Below are 19,565 nucleotides of genomic sequence, written 5' to 3'. Positions count from 1 at the left end.
GTAAAATTAGGCAAGCAAATGTTGAATTTCACATGTTTTGGACAGTCATACTCCTCTATATTATCTTACTCCTGATTGTATGTGTTACAGTGTGAGATAGCGTCTCGATCATGGGACGTGTACGCAGCGATAGCTACTAGCAGTTCTATGACTCGCCATTATGACACGAATATGTTTGAGTGTTTGTTAGATGTGTTCCCTCAACGGCCAGACATGCAGTCAGTCATAGATAGCTGATTTGGTGGTAGCATTGTATTCTCATATTTTAATATGTATTAGGTGTAATGTTTCGATTTTCAGTAATTCAGTCGGTGCTAGCTAGCTGATTTTGTGGGTAGCACTGTCTTCTTCTTTTTTTAATATATGTTAGGTGTCATCTCCTCTTGATCTTCAATCATTCTTGCCTTTGTTCTTCTTCTTTGTGGTAGTCTCTCGCGGATGGTCCACGCTGAGATGTCAGCTAGGGGCTGACCTCCCTGTTGATGATTCTTCTCCACCTTCCTCGATCGGCCGTATCGTCCTCCGTTACTCCCAACCTGTCTGACTTCAGTCATTCTGGCAGTGATGGTTACTTAATCATGACATTACAGTATTTCTGCGCTCTGCTCGCAGGGCTGCTGCTGTGCCGGTTGACTTTGAAGAGGTTCTATTGGACTCGCAACATGACAGTGAAGAGGATCTGGACAATGCTGTGCTGGCTGTCAAACGTAACAAGGTGGCGCTGAAAGGTATTGCATCGGCAATGTTTGGAGGCGGCTTTGAAGTTGAGATAGCAAGTGTTACGTGTTGAAAATCTTTTAGTTTTACACATGTATGTGCCGACACTTGCTCACAGAAATCGATTTCAAGGTAGGGATTGTGTTCCAGAAGCAGCATACATTCTTTATAAGTTTGGGGAGGAGATCGAAACATCTAAAGCCTCGCAATGTTTGTGTCACTTTATGGAGGCTAGTAGGGCCAAATCACATCTTCACTACATTTCTCTCTTGAAACGAGTGGAGGCTCACTCATAACAGATAGCTATATGTAGAGTAAGCCATAGAATATACCTGTGGAGATTTGTTTCTTACAGTACATCGTGATCCATGCAACTGCCATATTTACTCATGTATAAGTCACACTTTTTTGTACACAACTTCACTAAAAAAAATCAGAGGTGTGACTTATGCATGAGGATAAAAAATCTTGTTGCTGTACCAATGTTTGTATCAACTTTTCAAGGCGAAATATGGGTTGCGACTTAAGTTATACACGAATGCGACTCGTACGCATAACATCAAGAGCGTATTAAGAAGGAGAGCGTACAACGGTGAAATGCTGAAACCATATTGCAGTATTAGTCGAATTAGTATTGATCATCTATCCTACCTTACTAATATCAAACAAACCGCTTGTCCCTACGATGCTCCTACGCTGAGATAATGAGCGGTGAAAATCTGGTATTTTTGCCGAAAACCGACTCGAGATCCCGGTTGGCTGTGACCTTCTCTTGCTTTGAGATAGCTTCGGGGAACCTCGCGTGTTTCCGTCAATGATTGACAAATGGAATGAATGACAATGAATTCATTGACATCTGTTATTGATTGCCATAGTGATGACCCCCACCTGTGCCCACCTCACGCTGGATGTAGTAAACTCTGTAGTACTGACGTAATGAGTCAGCACTACCATGGCAGTACACAGCGGCGACCGGAAGCAACACACTAGCCACAAAGCGAGAGAGGGTCGCAGCAAACATGGATCTCGGGTCGGTTTTCGGCAAAAATACCAGATTTTCACCCCTCATCTCAGCGTAGGGGCTATATAATAGGGACAAGCGGTTTGTTTTATATTAGCAAGGTAGGACAGCTGATTAATAATACCGCAAAGAATCGTCAAAAATAAAACGGGCAAAATTTCTTAATTCGACTAATACTGCAACATGGTTTCAGCATTTCACCTCCTTCGTTGTACGCTCTCCTTCTTAATACGCTCTTGGTAATATACATAATTTATTTCTTGCGATGCTCGTAATAAAGTAACGCCAATGTTCTGTTCGTGTTTGTTTCTGGTCGCCGCAGGAAACGTGGAGACGCATCACGCTGAGCCCGGCTTCATCTCGCACAACCTGCTGCTGCGTGTGAGGCTCGACCTGCAGGCAAACATCGTGCACTGCCGCAGCGTGCCGGGCGTGCGCTCGCGCCATGCTGACATCGACGTCGTCGTCATTCGCGAGAACACCGAGGGCGAGTACAAGAGCCTTGAGCATGAGGTACAGGCCCTGTTCGTGGGTGTGTGTGTGCGTGTGTGCGTGCGTGCGTGCGTGCGTGCGTGCGTGCGTGCGTGCGTGCGTGCGTGCGGGCGTGCGTGCGTGCTTGTGTGTGTGTGTGCATGTGCCCGCGCGCGTGTGTGGGTGGTTGCAAGAGAACCTTGCATATAGGGTGCCAATTGCTGTGTTTGTGCCTGCGTACGTGTGTGTGGGTGCATTGGTGGGAAGGGCGAATCGATCTCTGTCATCTGTCTGGGTGGGTGGATGGAAGTAAGTGAGAATTGGTCTCATATTCCACTGCCTTCCATCGCTTGCATTTTGCTATTGTCACAATAGAATTTTAATTGTATGAATTAATTTAGAAAATATAAGGCCGAGGCAGGTAGTTCTCTGTTAGCATTTCTGCTGTGTTTGATTTTGTCGTTTTAATGTTTTGTTGGTTGCGAGTTTTCTCTCTACGTGGCCTTTGATATTGACGTTTGGCTACTGCAGAATGTTCCGGGTGTCGTGGAGAGTTTGAAGATTATCACCAGAGAACATTCTGAAAGCATCGCTCACTATGCTTTTCAATACGCGCTCGACCACGGACGCAAAAAAGTCACAGCCGTGCACAAAGCTAACATTATGTAAGTTTTTTTCTCCGTTCTGATCTTAATCACGTCTGAAAATGAGATTTCATTAACAGCGACACCGTCACTTACCTACACACCTTACATCGTGCCCTCCCCACATCAAGCAACATCAGCAACATTAGGGATCTCGTGCTATCGCTTGTGCCCATCCCCTGTTAGGCATTCGATACCTTCGCAAAAATAAATTGCGAGAAAAGGGTAAAGAACCATCTCTAGTATAAACACACTGTTCATCGAACCATGCAAGGTGCACCATAAACTCACCGTGCCAATGTTGGGACGGGGGACGAACACGGTTGCGTGACATGGGAGGACGATGTTTGGGATGCTGTCGTCATGGTGAATAGTCGATTGACGCAGGAGGGCAATGTTGGGATGCTGTCGTCATGGTGAAGAGTCAATTGACGCAGGAGGACGATGTTTGGGATGCTGTCGTCATGGTGAATAGACGATTGACGCAGGAGGGCAAGGTTGGGATTGCTGTCGTCAGCGTCGAATAGCGATTGACGCGGAGGCAATGTGGGGCAATGGGGCTGCGTCATGGGTGAATAGTCGATTGAACGCGGGAAGGGCAATGTGGGAACTGCTGTCGTCATGGTTGAATAGTCCTGATTGCCCGGAGGAATTTGAGGGATGCTGTCGTCGTGGTGATGAGTCAATTGGTGTGACACGGGAGGGCAATATTGCAGCCTGTTGTCTACGCATTTGTTTGCTGCACATGTTGCTCGCATTCGTTGCTCGTAAAAGCTGTGCAGCATAATATTGCAGCCTGTTGTCTGCACCTGTTGCTCAATCTGTTCGCCGCATTGTCTGCTGGCAGCTGTTGCTGCATTGTTGCGGGGAGCGGAAGCTGCTGCCCGGTATGCTTCGCTCTCGACCCTGCCGTCGCGATGCTCGGCGCCAGTATACCAGCGTAACCAGTTCGGCAGACCATGATCGCGACAAATACTGGCATGCAGGTGAGATGGATCGCGCTCCGTTCGGCTGCCTTATAAGCCATATCGGAAAGTCCCGCTGCCATATTGAGATCACACGGTCAGACCTAAATAATGTCCTTGTTCGGGTCACCACCCCGACTCACATTTCTCTGAGGATAAATGTGCGACTGCGGTACTTTTAGAGGTTTCAAGAAAAAATAAAATTCAAAGATACCCGGCCTGCCGATCATCACCATATTCAAATATCCGACTCTTTCAATGTTTATTTACCTAAGGAGCAGTGTCGCAAAATATGTATAAACAGAACTGTCGTTGCGAAGAAGTGAACACCAGTTCGGCGTACGCTAACGTTTCCTAGAACCTACAGACGTGGAAACAGTCGTATAGGAAGGCTGGGCCGGCTTTACTTCAATAAACAGAGCCTAAAGGTCCGTATGGCGCGCGGCGCCCCTTTGATGTACGCGATCGATCGCGAGTACTAATAATAGAATATACGTATCAACAATTGCTCGCATCGCTACTCGTCAATACGACGCCGCGCAAGAGCCGTTTTACAACGCTACAGCTTACTCGCTTGTTCAACGGGCGCATTAATCGAGCTCCGTTTTTGGACGTGATTCCCTACCACAACTATCGGCAGTCACCCGAACCACTGAATACGCAGTACAGCGACCCACCAGTAAACGACTGTCGTTCATCATTTTGAGAGAGCAATGTCATGACTTGCAGTCAATCGGTTAACTATGCAACTGCAAAGTCATGCATCTCGTGGCTCCTGTCAATTTCAAGGCTGCTATATATTTAACCTTGTGAAAAAAAAATATAATATCCGTGCCCCTACTCGAGGCATTTTTTTACAGGAAAAAAGTGAAATAAAAACAATGTTATACCTACCTAACGGTACCCACATTTTCCTACAAGTGCCATGACCGAACCAAAAGGTAATTTTGTTTGGTCCTCGCAGAGAAGAGCGGCGTGTATAAAACTGCGTTTTTGTGCCCGTGACTGCGTCCTAGCTTTTTTCTGATCAATAATTCTCTTCACTAACATCGACTTCAATTTACAGTGCGTTTCTCTGTTACTGGCGGAACCATTGACCAAATGTGATTGTGGTCCCATTTGGGATATTTGCATGTTTGTGTTAATTCGCAATTAACGAAAAAACGCATGATGTTTACATTAATCAATCTTACTTTCTCTAACAGCCCGTGGCCATTTTATACCCCTTTTTTCTGGACGGTAATTAGCACAATGGCTATCCGATCCTCACTTAAATTACTGAATCTCTATCCTGCTATAAGTACTGTATATCAGAATGTTATATTCGCAGTGGTCTTAATTTCGCGAGAATTTGCGAAGCAGGAAGCGCCCCGACCGCACGAATTAACAATAACAATAATGCAAATGTACACACACACGAATAATTATAGCGAATGAATAGCGAATGAATTCATGATTCACGGACGACGCTGCAAACTTAACCATATCGCCGAAATCGCGGTAACAGCGAAAAATCATGGCGCATATACGTCCTGGCACCACCTCGATCAGCACTCGATAGGAGTGCTGCGCCGTTGCCACGGGTTTGCGCTGAATTCTGCCACCTCCCTCACGCGGCAATGGATCCGTCGTGCTCCATACCGTATACGGCTCGACTACCTCAAGACCACTCTAGGTGGCCGCGTGGCCTTGTGACGAGGTATCAACGAATGCTGCTTCGTGTTTCGCGCAGACTCGTCTTCGTCCGACGCCAGCAGTTCGGACCGTGATAATGGTGATGGCCGAGTCTCTACGGAAACATTGCGGAAAATACTTGTGGCGTCGACATCGCTGGCGAGATGGACTCAACTGCCGCGCAAACATCGACCGCAGTACGCCATCTTCGAAACCCGGTGGAGTTTGATTTTCATGGCCGCTAGGTGTGCCTAGCTCCTAACGCCACGTTGAGTTTGGCAGTCGACAGCCTGTTTTGTTTATTGCGTCACCAGGTGGTGCCAGCGACCACCAACACGTGCTGCATGTCTGCAGTTGATGCGCTGACTGTTTCGTGGACGTATGTATGATGCATGTTGTATAACCTTAGATTGGGGTATGTTGAATTTGAGACATGTATGACTGCATGTTCGCAGGGGGGTGGCTGAGGGGGACGATCTGGGATGGGAGGGTTAGATCTGCAACAGTGTGTTGTGAGTTGAGTAATAGCTATTGGTCGGCATGCAGTCATGTGTGCTTGCATTTTGCCTTGATTGTTGGTTGGACAATGTTGTTGGATCGCCGAGCAGAAATGTATTGGATCATAGATTGGCCGAGAAGAAAGAAGAAAGAAGAGACTCCTGACTTACGAACATGTCGAGTTACGAAACTTTCGATGATACAAACAACTTGCCCTGAAGTTTATTACTCTATAATGTCAATATTCTGGTGAATAAAAAAGACGACAAGATCGCCCCCCCCCCCCCCTGATTTTGACTTTCGCACATCCTTGGTTCACGTATCAGCCGCTCGACACTAACGGTTGTGCCGATCTGCCGCGGACACAGTGACAGTCTATGTCGGACAACGTTATTCTCTTGCCTAGTTGCCCGATCGGACAAACTGAAAAGTTCTAGTTGTTTAATATTCCTAACATCCTCTGAGCCAGGGCGCATACGCACTACATTCTCACTTCAAACGTTTTCAAAGGTCCATGAAAAAAGCAGCCGGCAACACCAACTGTTACCATTACAGATTTCTTCAGAGCGGCCAATGCATACCTCCCTGGCCGGGGCGGCATTGATTTAATGTACTGCGCTACTACTGGGGTGGGGGTACGATTGTTATAGTCGGTTGGGGCATATTCATTACTGAATATTAGGGGTGGGCATCGCTGGGATGAAGGACGGACAGCAAAACTATTTCCTGTGATTGAGGAAAAAGCTGGCAATCGCTAAATAATGACACACAATGATGCGTCCCGGCATGCAAACATAAACGTGTGAATTTCATTACGATTTTACATGTACTGTATTTACACGTGTTATAAGTACAATTCATGTATATTATAAGTCTCACCCCATTTTTGCATTGAAAAGTTGTACAAAACATGTGTCATTAACAAGATTTCTTGGCCTCGTCGTATATCTGCACCCTTGGTTTTTTTTATTGAAGTTGTTGCTGACAAAAGCGCGGTTTATACACAAAGTAATTACGGTATATATACTGTAAGTGTAATAGCCTCAACGCACGCATGCCAACGCGCGCCGCAGACACATGCCTAGGTATGTGCGAGCCTATATGCACGCAGGAATACTGGCAAAAATATCAGGGGTGTACAATATATATATATCTACACATTATCTAATAGTATTATATATGTATATATCTAATTTGATATCAATATAGGTCTTATATTATACACTCCTGATAATATGATATGCACTGAACCAAAGAGGACATTAACGCCTCATAGATTGCACAAGTAATTTTTTGACAAGTAAAATCAAAAACGGACAAGTAAAAATTGCTTCTTGTTGCCCGACAGGACAACCAGATTTGAAAGTAAGCGTCGAGGCCTGGCTATATGGTTTACCACATGTCACACTTATAGTTACTCGATGTCACACAGTACATATGCTAGCACTACTGTACAATACCGTATACGTCCGTAGCATATGTGTCGACTTCACGAACAAATCGACTTACGAACGACCGCTCGCGAACCAAACCTGTTCGTAAGTCGGGGTCTCTGTATACCAACTCTGATATAATGCGCTGTAACATTGCTGTAACATACTGTAACATTGCTGTAACATACCTGTACAGTGCGACAATACTGTAACATTGGCTGTAACATTGCTGTAACATACTGTAAATACTGTAACATTGCTGTAACATGCTCTGTAACATACTGTAACATTGCTGTAACATTGCTGTAACATACTGTAACATTGCTGTAACATTGCTGTAACATACTGTAACATTGCTGTAACATACTGTAGCATTGCTGTAACGTTGCTTGATAACATTGGCTGTAACATTGCTGTAACTACTGTAACATTGCTGTAACATTGGTGAACATACTGTAATATTGCTGTAACATTGCTGTAACATACTGTAGCATTGCTGTAGCATTGCTGTAACATACGAACATTGCTGTAACATACTGTAAGCATTGCTGTAACTATGCTGTAACATTGCTGTAACACTGTACATTGCTGTACACATACTGAACATTGCTGTAACATCCTGTAACATACTGTAACATTGCTGTAACATTGTTGTAACATCCTGTAACATGGCTGGTACACATACTGTAACATTGCTCGTCAGCATTGCTGTAGCATTGCTGTAACATACTGTAACATTGCCTGTAACAATGCCTGGTAAGATACTGTAGCATTGCTGTACACTGTGCCTGTAACTTTGGCTGTAACATCCTGTAAACATTGCTGTAACATACTGTAACATTGCTGTAACATTGCTGTAACATTGCTGTAACATACTGTAACATTGCTGTAACATACTGTAACATTGCTGTAACATACTGTAACATTGCTGTAACATACTGTAACATTGCTGTAACATTGCTGTAACATACTGTAACATTGCTGTAACATTGCTGTAACATACTGTAACATTGCTGTTGTGTTTCTCAGGGTACTCGAAGCACAGGCAAGTCGATCACAGGCCAAAACACGGCTAATCCGACAGCAATGCTGCTGGCTGGGGTGAAGCTGTGCCGCTACTTAGGGTGAGCTGTAGAATCAGTGGTGAAAACTAATTAACACTACGATTAATTATTATTAATAATTAAGCTGCTTCTTACCACATCACACATATTTCGCGAGAGCTTGCCACTGAAGCTGTTCGAATCAGTGAAAATCATTCAAAGAAACATATTGTTTAATTTGGTTAATGATTGCGTGTTTCCCCTGCCTCGTTAATTATAATAAAGTCGGTGGCTGGCCAGTTTGACAGGTTTAAATCAGAATTCTTGAGCGGCATAAAGTGTGATGTGATTGCAGTGTGAAGGATGCACGAAACTGCTTTGCTAGGAAGTGTAAAAATTAAGCAAATTAATCTCATATTGGTGATTTATAGATGCATGTTCTAAAGCTGAAATGGTCTGATATTATCGAAACTCCCCAAATTGGCTCTGCCCAAATTGAAGCTGTCTGAAATGTAATTTGATTTATTTTGAGTGGAAATTCGAAGTGAGTGACCTTCGCGCTTGCAGTACGCTTACCAATTATTTTTTCAGCCTGTCAGCACATGCCGATGTCATTGAATCTGCAATCTGGAAGACCATCAGTGACGACAAGGTGACGGCTATAGCACGCGACAGTTTCAATTTATTTTTTGTTCCAATGAAACAGGGAGAGAGTCGTTTACTCATGCGAAACGTCGGCCGAAAATGCGACAGAGCTTCTCTGTCAATGTTTAATCGTAGAGCAGTCTCCGTTCGTAGCTCAGTTGCAAGTTAGGGTTATTGAGTGGTGAGATTGTCGAGAACATATTTGTCGCAACGCGAACAAGTTGTCACGTCATGTTTTTTTGTGAGCAATTGGTTCTTTTGCCGTTTCGTTGTTAGTTTATTTCACTGCTCTATATAACGTCTGCTTTTTTCTGTTCTTCGCTGTTATGTGCGTACGCCGGGTACTTGATTTTTTTATCGCCATCTTCCTCGGTCTTTTACCGTTCTCTTGTTATAGGTGCACACGCCTGACCTTGGCGGATCGGCTACGACCTCCGACGTCCTTGACTCGATTACGCAGAAGATCGGAGCGCACATGGCGTCGAGGTAGGTGGCTGTTCAGCGGCACAGCAACCGTGGCTGAAACCATCGCCAGTAAGACATTTTCGACGGCTCGGACAGTGAAGAGAGACGACAAAGCATCACATTGTCGAACCGCCGCTTTAATCAGAGTGCCGGGTATTAAACTGACTATTGCGAGATTTTTGCTCAGAAAAACTAAATAGAGCTGAATATAGTCTCACCTGACAGCGAAAATATCACTGATTACACCAACATTAAAAATACTACGATTTTATGCAGTTATAGCATAGAAAATTGGATATTAACACATCGTAACAGCAATACATTTTATCGTGTCGCGACAATGCCTAATGGCAGAATTGGTAAACTTCTATTTGTGTCGGTGATGAATTGAAAACAAGTGCGTGCCTTCACTGTGGGTATGGCAGATAAGCGGCGGCGCCACAAGCTAATGCATACTTCCTGTTAGTTCAAGATGACAGAAAACGAATGTTTACAAAAACGATAAGTTCGAAACTGGCAGTTTTCCAGTTCGAACAAGTTCGATAAGTTCGAAGATTCTAACCATTTTATTGTTACTCTAGACAATTGCTGTTACTCAAGCAATAACGGTAGATATCATGAAAGTGGGGAAAACACTGGAAAATTCTCGCAATAATCGCTTTACGATGTGTGTGTGGGGGTGGGGGTGGGGGGTCTAGAAGCGAATCTAACAAATCAATGTCTGGAAGCGCGTTTCGACGGAGGCAGGCCGTTTTTCTAGTCAGTACGGTGACGCGCGAGTCGAGAGAGAGAGAGTGTTTGTGAGTCACCGCGCGTGAAAGCTAATTCCGTTGCAGTCATTTGCGCTAACAAACATGGACAGTGTTTTGTCGGTTGGCGCTTGAAAACACGGAGCATGAAATTCGGGCACCGCAGACAGGCGCTGTGTTTCAGTTTAGTTCGTGTACAATTGGGTGCTAGGTGCAGTTGTATGTTGCTATACAGCCGTCGGTTGTTACGAAAACTTCAGTGGCGAGGGAGCGAATTCATGTTTTGACAGTTGGCGCTCTTTTCCCTTTACTGTTTGAAATCTGGCTTGAGATAACCGACTCGGCATGATGTAATAAATTATAGATCGTTACCTCCATAGAGTTGTCGTTATTATGTAATAAATTATGTTATCATTTTAAGGATTTGTGTCTTACTTAAAAAAAAAAAACTTGCAATACTAATTTTTGTATACATTATTTTAGTAAATAACTTAAATCACGAGTGGCCCAAGTCTATAAAGTATTATTAAAACAGAAACCACAGAAAAGTGATCAATTGAAGGCATCTCTCTCAAGCGCCTTCCGTATCGCCCAGCTGTGTTGGTCTAAACTGTGAACATGCAATATATATATATATATATATATTATTCTGTTCTCAGGGTATAAACACTTTTCTCGTCTCATCTTGATAATCCTATACTATAGTTGTTTGGTCATTACTACTATATTGCCAAAGTGCGACTCCTATAGCGAGTGTGGCACGAAGGGTCGTTGTCGTATCGGGTACTACGTATATGTACCCGAGATAGTTTTAGGTTGTTTAGTATTATGTTTATATTTTTATATGAGGTATGTTTAGGGTTAGTGTTAGGGTCAGGGTACACTTCTGTAGTACAAGTCTGGTACACTTTGTGTATACATATATGTACCTCGCGTACATATATGTAGTACCTGATACGACAACGACCCCTTCAGCGCTAGTGTGCGTGCCTGGTATGAAACCAATTTGCCGGCGCGCACGCCCGCGTGGCTATGTTTATATAAGCCTTATTAAATAAGGTTCGGCCTCTGTTGTTTAGCTTATGAACTGTACGTGCCTCGCGGCGTGTAACCGAGCGTTGTAGCGTACACGTGCACGAACTGCAATCACCCAAACCTACTGTTTTTTTTGGCATTTTGATTGGTAAAACAATGAAGTCCATATGGATTCCTAGTGTCACGGCTTTTTGGTTTTGTTAGATCATTATTTCTCTTCTTTCCAAGCGGTTCAAATTGATATTGCTAAATTTTTTCATGAACAGTGTTGACATCTTGACTATGCTAAGCAGGTATTCTACAGGTACATAGCAACGCTTGGCTGCAGTGATGTGGTAGTAGTAGGTTGACGTGACGGACCAGTAATCACGTGGCACCATTGCTACAGCTTTTTCATGGAAGTGCGGAAATTTCGTGTGCATATGTTGTAGCATAGTTATCATAGTTGTAGCATAGTTATCATAGTTGTAGTGCCTGTTGCTGCACTGTTGCTGCATTGTTGCTGCATTGTTGCTGCACTGTTGCTGCATTGTTGCAGGAAGCTGGCTGACGGTATGTTCCTCGACTCCTGCCGTCGCGTCGCCGCGCAGTATCCCAGCGTCCAGTTCCAGGACATGATCGTCGACAATACCTGCATGCAGGTGAGTGGATCGCACTCCGTCGCCTGCCTTATAAGCCATATCGGAAAGTCCCCGCCGCCATATTGAGATCAGGCCGACCTAAAAATTACCTTTGGTTCGGGTCACCCGCCCGACTTCACATTTCGGAGTGATAAAATGTGCGACTGCGGTCACTTTTAGAGGGTTTCAAGAAAAAATAAAATTCAAAGATACCGCCTGCCGATCATACATATTCAAATATCCGACTCTTGTCATTTTATTTACCTAAGGAGAGTTCCAAAATATGTATAAACAGAACTTCGTTGGCGAGAAGTGAAACAGTTCCTACCTACGTTTCCTAGAATCCTACAACGTGAAACAGTCGTATAGAGCCTGGGCCGGCTACTTCATAAACAGAGCCTAAAGGTCGTATGGCGCGGCGGCCGGCTTTGATGTACGCGATCGATCGCGTACTATATAGATATAGTATACGCATGCTATCGTACTATACGCGGCCGCAGAGCCGTTTACACTTCGGTTACTCGCTTGTTCAAAGGGACGATTAATCGAGCTCCGTTTTTGGAGTGATTCCTAACACAACTATCCAGTACCCGACACGAATACCAGTACACGACACCAGTAAACGACTGGTGTTCACATTTTGAAAACAATGTCATGACTTGCAGCAATGGTACATGCAACTGCAAGTCATTTGCATCTCGTGGCTCATGCATTTCAAGCTGTATATATTTAACTTGTGAAAAAAAAAATTATATTCCTGCCTACCCATGTTTTTACAGGAAAAAAAGTAAAAAAAAAATGTTATACCTACCTACCTACCCTAATTTTCACAATCCATGTGACCCGAACCAAAGGTATTTTTTGTTTGGCCTCAGAGAAGAGGGGGTATAAACTGCCGTTTTTTGCCGTGACTGGTCTAGGTTTTTGATCAATAATTCTCTTCACTAACATCGTACTTCAATTTACAGGTGCGTTTCTGTTTACGGAAACATTTACAAATGTGATTGTGGTCATTTGGGATATTTTGCAATGTTTGTGTTAATGCAAAAACGAAAAACGCATGAGTGTTTACATTAATCATGTACTTTCCTAAGCGCACCGTGGCCATTTTATACCCCCTTTTTCTGGGACGTAATTAGCACAATGGGCTTTCCGATCTCACTTATTACTGAATCTCTATACCTGCTATATACTGTATACACTGTATATTTCGCAGTGGTTTAATTTTCGCGAATTTTGCGAACGCGCCCCCGACCGCACGAATAACAATAACAATAATCAAATAACAACACACGAATAATTCATACCGAATAATAGCGAATAATTCATGATTCACCGACCGCAAACTTAACCATTCGCGAAATCGTCCGTACACGAAAAATATGGCATATACAGTACTCACAGGCCCTCGATCAGCACTGATAGGTGGCGCCACGGTTTGCGGCTGAATTCTCCACCTCCTCACGGCGGGCATCCGTCGTGGCTCCATACTAGTACGGCTCGACTACCTCAACGACCACTCTAGGTGGCGCTGTGGCCTTGTTGACATATCAACGAATGCTCTTGTGTTTCGCGCAGCTCGTCTCCCGACCGCAGCAGTTCGACGTTATGGTGATGCCGAATCTCTACGGAAACATTGTCGCAAACATTGGCGTCGGAATCGCTGGCGGAGACGGACTCACTGCCGGCGCAAACATCGGACCGCAGTACGCCATCTTCGAAACGGTGAGTTTGTTTTCAGTGCCGCTAGGTGGTGCCACTAGTCTAACGCACGTTGAGTTCTGCAGTCGACAGGCCTGTTTTGTTTATTGCGCCACCAGGTGGTGCCACGAGACCAACACGTGCTGCATGTCTGCAGTTGATGCGACTGTGTTTCGTGGACGTATGTGTGATGCATGTTGTATAACCTTAGATTGGGGTATGTGATATTGAGACATGTATGACTGCATGTTCGGCAGGGGGTGGCTGAGGGGGGAGATCTGGGATGGGAGGGTTAGATTCTGCAAAGTGTTTGTGATTGAGTAATAGCTATTGGTCGGCATGCAGTCATGTGTGCTTGCTTTTTGCTTGATTGTTTGGTTGGACAATGTTGTTGGATCGCAGCAGTAATGTATTGGATCATAGATTGGCCGAGAAGAAAGAAGAAAGAAGAGACTCCCTGACTTACGAACATTCGAGTTACGAACTTTCGATGATACAAACAACTTGCCCTGAAGTTTATTACTCTATAATGTCAATATTGGTGAATAAAAAGACACAATCGCCCCCCCCCCCTGATTTTGACTTTCGCCAACTCCTGTGTTCACGTATCAGCCCTCGACACTAACGGTTGTCCGATTGCCCGGGACAAGTGAAAGTCTATGTCGGACAAGTTATTCTCTTGCCTAGTTGCCCGATCGGACAACTGAAAAGTTCTAGTTGTTTAATATTCCTAACATCCTCTGAGCCAGGGCGCTATCGCACTACATTCTCACTTCAAACGTTTTACACACACACACACACACACACACACACACATAGGCAAGCACACACGCACACACGCCCTCGCCGCACCCAAAGCAGGCACGCACGCACGTAGGCCTACTACATCTCGTATATTACAAAGCTGGGAATCGCGGTGGCTAATTAAGCCTTCACAATCATTCGTACATCAAAGAACAGCGACAACAGCTCTAATTAAAGCCCATCATAGGAAGATTATTTTATGATCGAAAACCGCCTCACGAATCGAGCGGATCCTGCGGCGATTATGCGACGTGATAAAGAATACGTTATTAGATGCCTCGCCATCATCGCTCACCTCTTATTATATTATTTACGGTATAACGCAGCGACGTCGTTGATTAAAGTGATTACGTCATCGTAAATAGTAAAAAGAAAAAGAAAATGTAAGTAATTCTGTTCACTTTTTATGGTTAAATTGTTGCATTATACGTTCTATATTACTATATTGTTTGATGTGAACATATACTCGTGACTCATACATAGCCCATAGCAAGCATCAGGATCATAATATCAAATCGTCCAGGTTTTATGGATTTTTAACTAGTTGAGAAACAATCTTATCAGGTAAGAATTTGACGATACATTTAGTCCCGTTAGTACTTACTTTTAATGTAAAAAAATGGCAACAAACATTTTACAAATATACACCATAAAAAATTCGTGACGTAGTCAATTTAACATTGGGTCTCCGTGGGTGACAGACACCGACCAGTACTCCGGTAGGCGGTTGGCCACGCCTCGCTGCTGTAGACGTCACACGATGTTAGTTAGCACGTAGTTTGCATTAAGTAGGTGTTCGTGTTAGTTCATCGTACGCTATATATACTCGCAAAATGGCCATATTCGCTCGTTACGCTGATGAGACTACGATGATTTCTCTAAATCCTGGCCCGATTCATAGTAATCTTTTAGTAAAATATTGACTTAAGACAATAATACAAGAATTCTGTTACTAACATGACATTTTCTGTCCCGGTATATTCATTTCTATATAAAACACTTTGTACACACCTTCTAATCCATTGTTTTTCTTTTCAAATTAAGGCTAATATAATATACGGAACCCGCTTAATACGATTATTTTTCTTTGGCCCGTCAGTTTCGTACTAATGGGGTGCGACTGTAGTAATGAATTGTAGTAATTGAATGAAGAGTTTAGGCTTTGCAGTAATTGTATCTATTTGTGAACAATTTAACGCTACTAAAGTTCTTAATTATCCATATAAACCTATATAAAATATCTTGTACTCACACACACACACACACACACACACACACACACACACACACACACACACACACACACACAGGAGAAACCCGGCGGATGCCGAGACGACGGCCCGTAATTAGAATCTTAATTATAATCGTACTGCAATTATCTAATTAAGACGATCGCTTACGATGTCTAATGGCGCCTTACGCCTATAACGACACCTTACATGTCAGGTCAGGTTACGTGAGACTATAATGAGATTAATGACTGGCTTGTAATATTATAAACGCGGACCTTGTCGATGTTACTGCAAGCGTGCAACGATGCGAAGTGATGTTAAAACCAATTGTTCGTAATTTGGTCTTTATATTATGTCCTTGGTGACACGTGTAAGAAACCAGAGCAGCGACGTCACTGTTTTAATCATATGTCGTGTAATTTGCAGTCGGCACACCGCCTGGCGCACGTCGGTGCCTCTAGGTCACGCGTTTCATTTCTCCATCGTAAGGATCAACGATATGTGAATTTTTGATTTACTCTGCGCGACTGCACACAGTAAAATCAAACTGCGAAACGTCTCTTCCAAGCTAGAATTTCATCCGAGCATTTCCTCCCCACATACATCACTAACATCCCCCCACCACAGTTTCCCTTCCCAGAGTCGTTTACTAATGTTGCCTTCACACCATTCCCTTCTCAAAATCATTTACCAACATTCCTCCTACACTATACTCCTTCCCGAGAATTATCTACTAATTATTTCACTTACACTTTCCTTACCAGAATCCTTTACTAACATTTCTCTCACATTATTCCCTCTCCAAAATCGTTAACTAGTATTCCTTCACGCGCGGTCTCCCTTCTAGAATCATTTGCTAACATCCCCCTCCTCAGTATTCCTTCCCGGGATCATATTCCCAGTATTCCGGCATATCATTAAGTCAGAGCTTTCTCTCATGACGCGGTGAGGTCACGTCACACGAGGGCTCACACGTCATCAAGTCGTACAGATTTCGACACATTAATGCAAATGGAAAACCAATTTGTCGCCACGGTGGAATTCCGGTGTTGCAAATGACTAACATTAGCGACCGAGATGTGTTAATACGCGATATGGCTCAGCTGGGGAATCAAACGCATCATTGCCGCATCTGAGACAATGCGGGGGGATGCTGGAAGTGGGAGAATGGAAGCCATTGACGGCGCCGCTGACTGCCTGCGTATACACACTCCATGCAGCATGGTTTATTCATGCGTGGAGAGCTCGGCTCTCATCAATCGCTGGCGGTGTCGCGGCTGAGAGGGAAGTAACAAAGCGATGCAGGGATGTTATACGATCAAAGCAACGATGCGCGATGTGTTGTTGTGCTTTATCTGGTGCCGCGTTCGAGAGAGTTCGCGCGGGATATCGTTAATAGCAGTAGTAGGGAGTGAGAGGGTGCGAACAGTTGGCGAAGTATGTGATTGAAATCTTTTCAATGGCGTAATTTCGGAGTTACTGCTACGAACATCTATGCTTGTACGTTAACAAGAGAGAGAGAGAGAGAGAGAGAGAGAGAGAGAGAGAGAGAGAGAGAGAGAGAGAGATAGTAGAGAGAGTGCGATGGAAGGAGAGGAGAAGACGGCGCAGGAGAGAGAAGACCGCGGAAAAATAATAGAGAAATACAGGGAGATAGCGAGAACAGACAGAGACGAAGATAGAGCGAACGCGAGAACAGTTAAGTTTGAATAAAATTTTGTGTTGTCATTAAAAGCTAGAATCTCTGCTACATCTGACGATTGTGTGTTCGATCATTGTATATGAAGACACCTTCTGAAGTAAAAATTCAACTACTTTTGGAGTAATGGCCATTCACGCGTGTGCCAGCGAGGAAAATGTTATTCACAGAAAATATTACGGATGGACTTTTGAGGTAACAGCAAATATGGTATCGCTTGCTGCGTCAATTCAGAAGTGGCATTGTGATTTCTCGACAAAAATGGCCGATTATAGATTCTTACTATGACAAATATTGGCGAGTCTACTTCGTGCCGCTTTACAGCTGAAAATTTACTGATTGCCGTTCATAATAGCGCTCCTAAACTCTTATGATGCGCACAACACATACAACAATATTTGTCATAGGAAGAACCTTTCTATGACAAATAGTGTCATAGGAGAGCGTACATGCGTATGTCGTATTTGTCATAGATGCTAGCAGAACAGGCTGCCAACTTTAGCGTTCTCTCGGACGTAAGCATCGCAGATGAGGGACGAAAGAGTTCGTCTCCCGGTCGCTCGCGGTGCTTGCCTTACTCTGCCCCCTTCTCGAACTTGCGACGCGTAATCTTACCGTGAACCAAAACTTGTTTGTTTTCTGAAGGGAAAAACGCAGCGCGTACAACCGGGATATTATTAACGTTAGCTCGCCTCGTTGCGGCGGCTACCGCCGTGTCAGCCAGTCTACATGGAATAACAGAAGGAAAGTATCGTGATTTACGTATACGCGAGACCCCGTAATAGGATTATAGTGATATTATCAGAAGTAGATAATAGAGAAATATTTCCTATTATCTATTTTTGATATTATCTAGTAAATAGGATCGCATTAGACGTCGGAGCCGGCGCGCATGCAATTACGTCTTTCTGCACAAATTGCGAAGGACATCAGAACATATTGTGCATGATCAACGAAGAACAGTGATCCTACATTTCTTGATCCTTCGTAATCACGAAGCTTGTTTCCGGATTAGAGCGAAAGCCTGGAAGTAGCTCAGCCTACAGTAATCAAAATAACTAACTTATACGCGTACTTACACACACGCACGCTCACGTACGCACGCACGCGCACACATGCACTTACACTTATACGCATCCGCACACGCATACACCTGCACTCTACCCTCACACTACACGCCACGTACGCACACACACCCACACCACACACACACCACACAACACACACACACACACACACACACACACACACCACTACACAACACACCACACACACACACACACACGGCACACACAACACACACACACACGCACATGCACGACACACACACCAACACATCACCACACACAAAACACAACACACACCACACACACGCGCACACGCTCGCCGCACCAAAGCAGGCACGCACGCACGTAGGCCTACTACATCTCGTATATTACAAAGCTGGGAATCGCGGTGGCTAATTAAGCCTTCACAATCATTCGTACATCAAAGAACAGCGACAACAGCGTCTAATTAAAGCCCATCATAGGAAGATTATTTTATGATCGAAAACCGCCTCACGATCGAGCGGATCCTGCGGCGATTATCGACGTGATAAAGAATACGTTATTAGATGCCTCGCCATCATCGCTCACCTCTTATTATATTAGTTACCGTATAACGCAGCGACGTCGTTGATAAGTGATTACGCACCGTAAATAGTAAAACAAAAATAAAATGTAAGTAATTCTGTTCACTTTTATGGTTAAATTGTTGCATTATACGTTCTATATTACTATATTGTTTGATGTGAACATATACTCGTGACTCATACATAGCCCATAGCAAGCAATTAATGTCAGGATCATAATATCAAATCGTCCAGGTTTTATGGATTTTAATTAGTTGAGAACAATCTTATCAGTAAGAATTGACGATACATTTAGTTCCGTTAGTACTTACTTTTAATGTAAAAAAATGGCAGGCAAACATTTTACAATACACCATAGAAAATTCGTGACGTAGTCAATTTAACATTGGGTCTCGTGGGTGACAGACACCGCACCAGTACTCCGGTAGGCGGTTGGCCACGCCTCGCTGCTGTAGACGTCACACGATGTTAGTTAGCACGTTAGTTTGCATTAGGTAGGTGTTCGTGTTAGCTTCA

The 19,565-nt window shown here is 43.9% G+C and overlaps 1 protein-coding gene and 1 long non-coding RNA gene across 2 annotated transcripts in view; both read left to right on the top strand.

The window, feature by feature from the left end:
- LOC106814657 (isocitrate dehydrogenase [NAD] subunit gamma, mitochondrial-like) overlaps positions 1 to 19,565 on the top strand; it is a 51,449-nt gene that overhangs the window by 1,878 nt on the left and 30,006 nt on the right. Inside the window, exons 4-7 of the mRNA XM_014819004.1 lie at positions 2,061 to 2,251; positions 2,741 to 2,874; positions 11,899 to 12,001; positions 13,559 to 13,705. Coding sequence (XP_014674490.1) covers positions 2,061 to 2,251; positions 2,741 to 2,874; positions 11,899 to 12,001; positions 13,559 to 13,705 — 575 coding nt within the window. The remainder of the gene's footprint in view (positions 1 to 2,060; positions 2,252 to 2,740; positions 2,875 to 11,898; positions 12,002 to 13,558; positions 13,706 to 19,565) is intronic.
- On the top strand, positions 8,458 to 9,730 carry LOC106814658. Its single transcript, XR_001394636.1, has 3 exons — positions 8,458 to 8,547; positions 9,058 to 9,118; positions 9,509 to 9,730. It is a non-coding gene; the product is annotated as an uncharacterized LOC106814658 (long non-coding RNA).

The sequence above is a fragment of the Priapulus caudatus genome, unplaced genomic scaffold, assembly GCF_000485595.1.
Source record: "Priapulus caudatus unplaced genomic scaffold, Priapulus_caudatus-5.0.1 Scaffold958, whole genome shotgun sequence".
NCBI lineage: Eukaryota > Metazoa > Priapulida > Priapulimorpha > Priapulimorphida > Priapulidae > Priapulus > Priapulus caudatus.
Note: the sequence above shows the minus strand (reverse complement) of the source record. Positions and strands in the feature narration are given on the sequence as shown.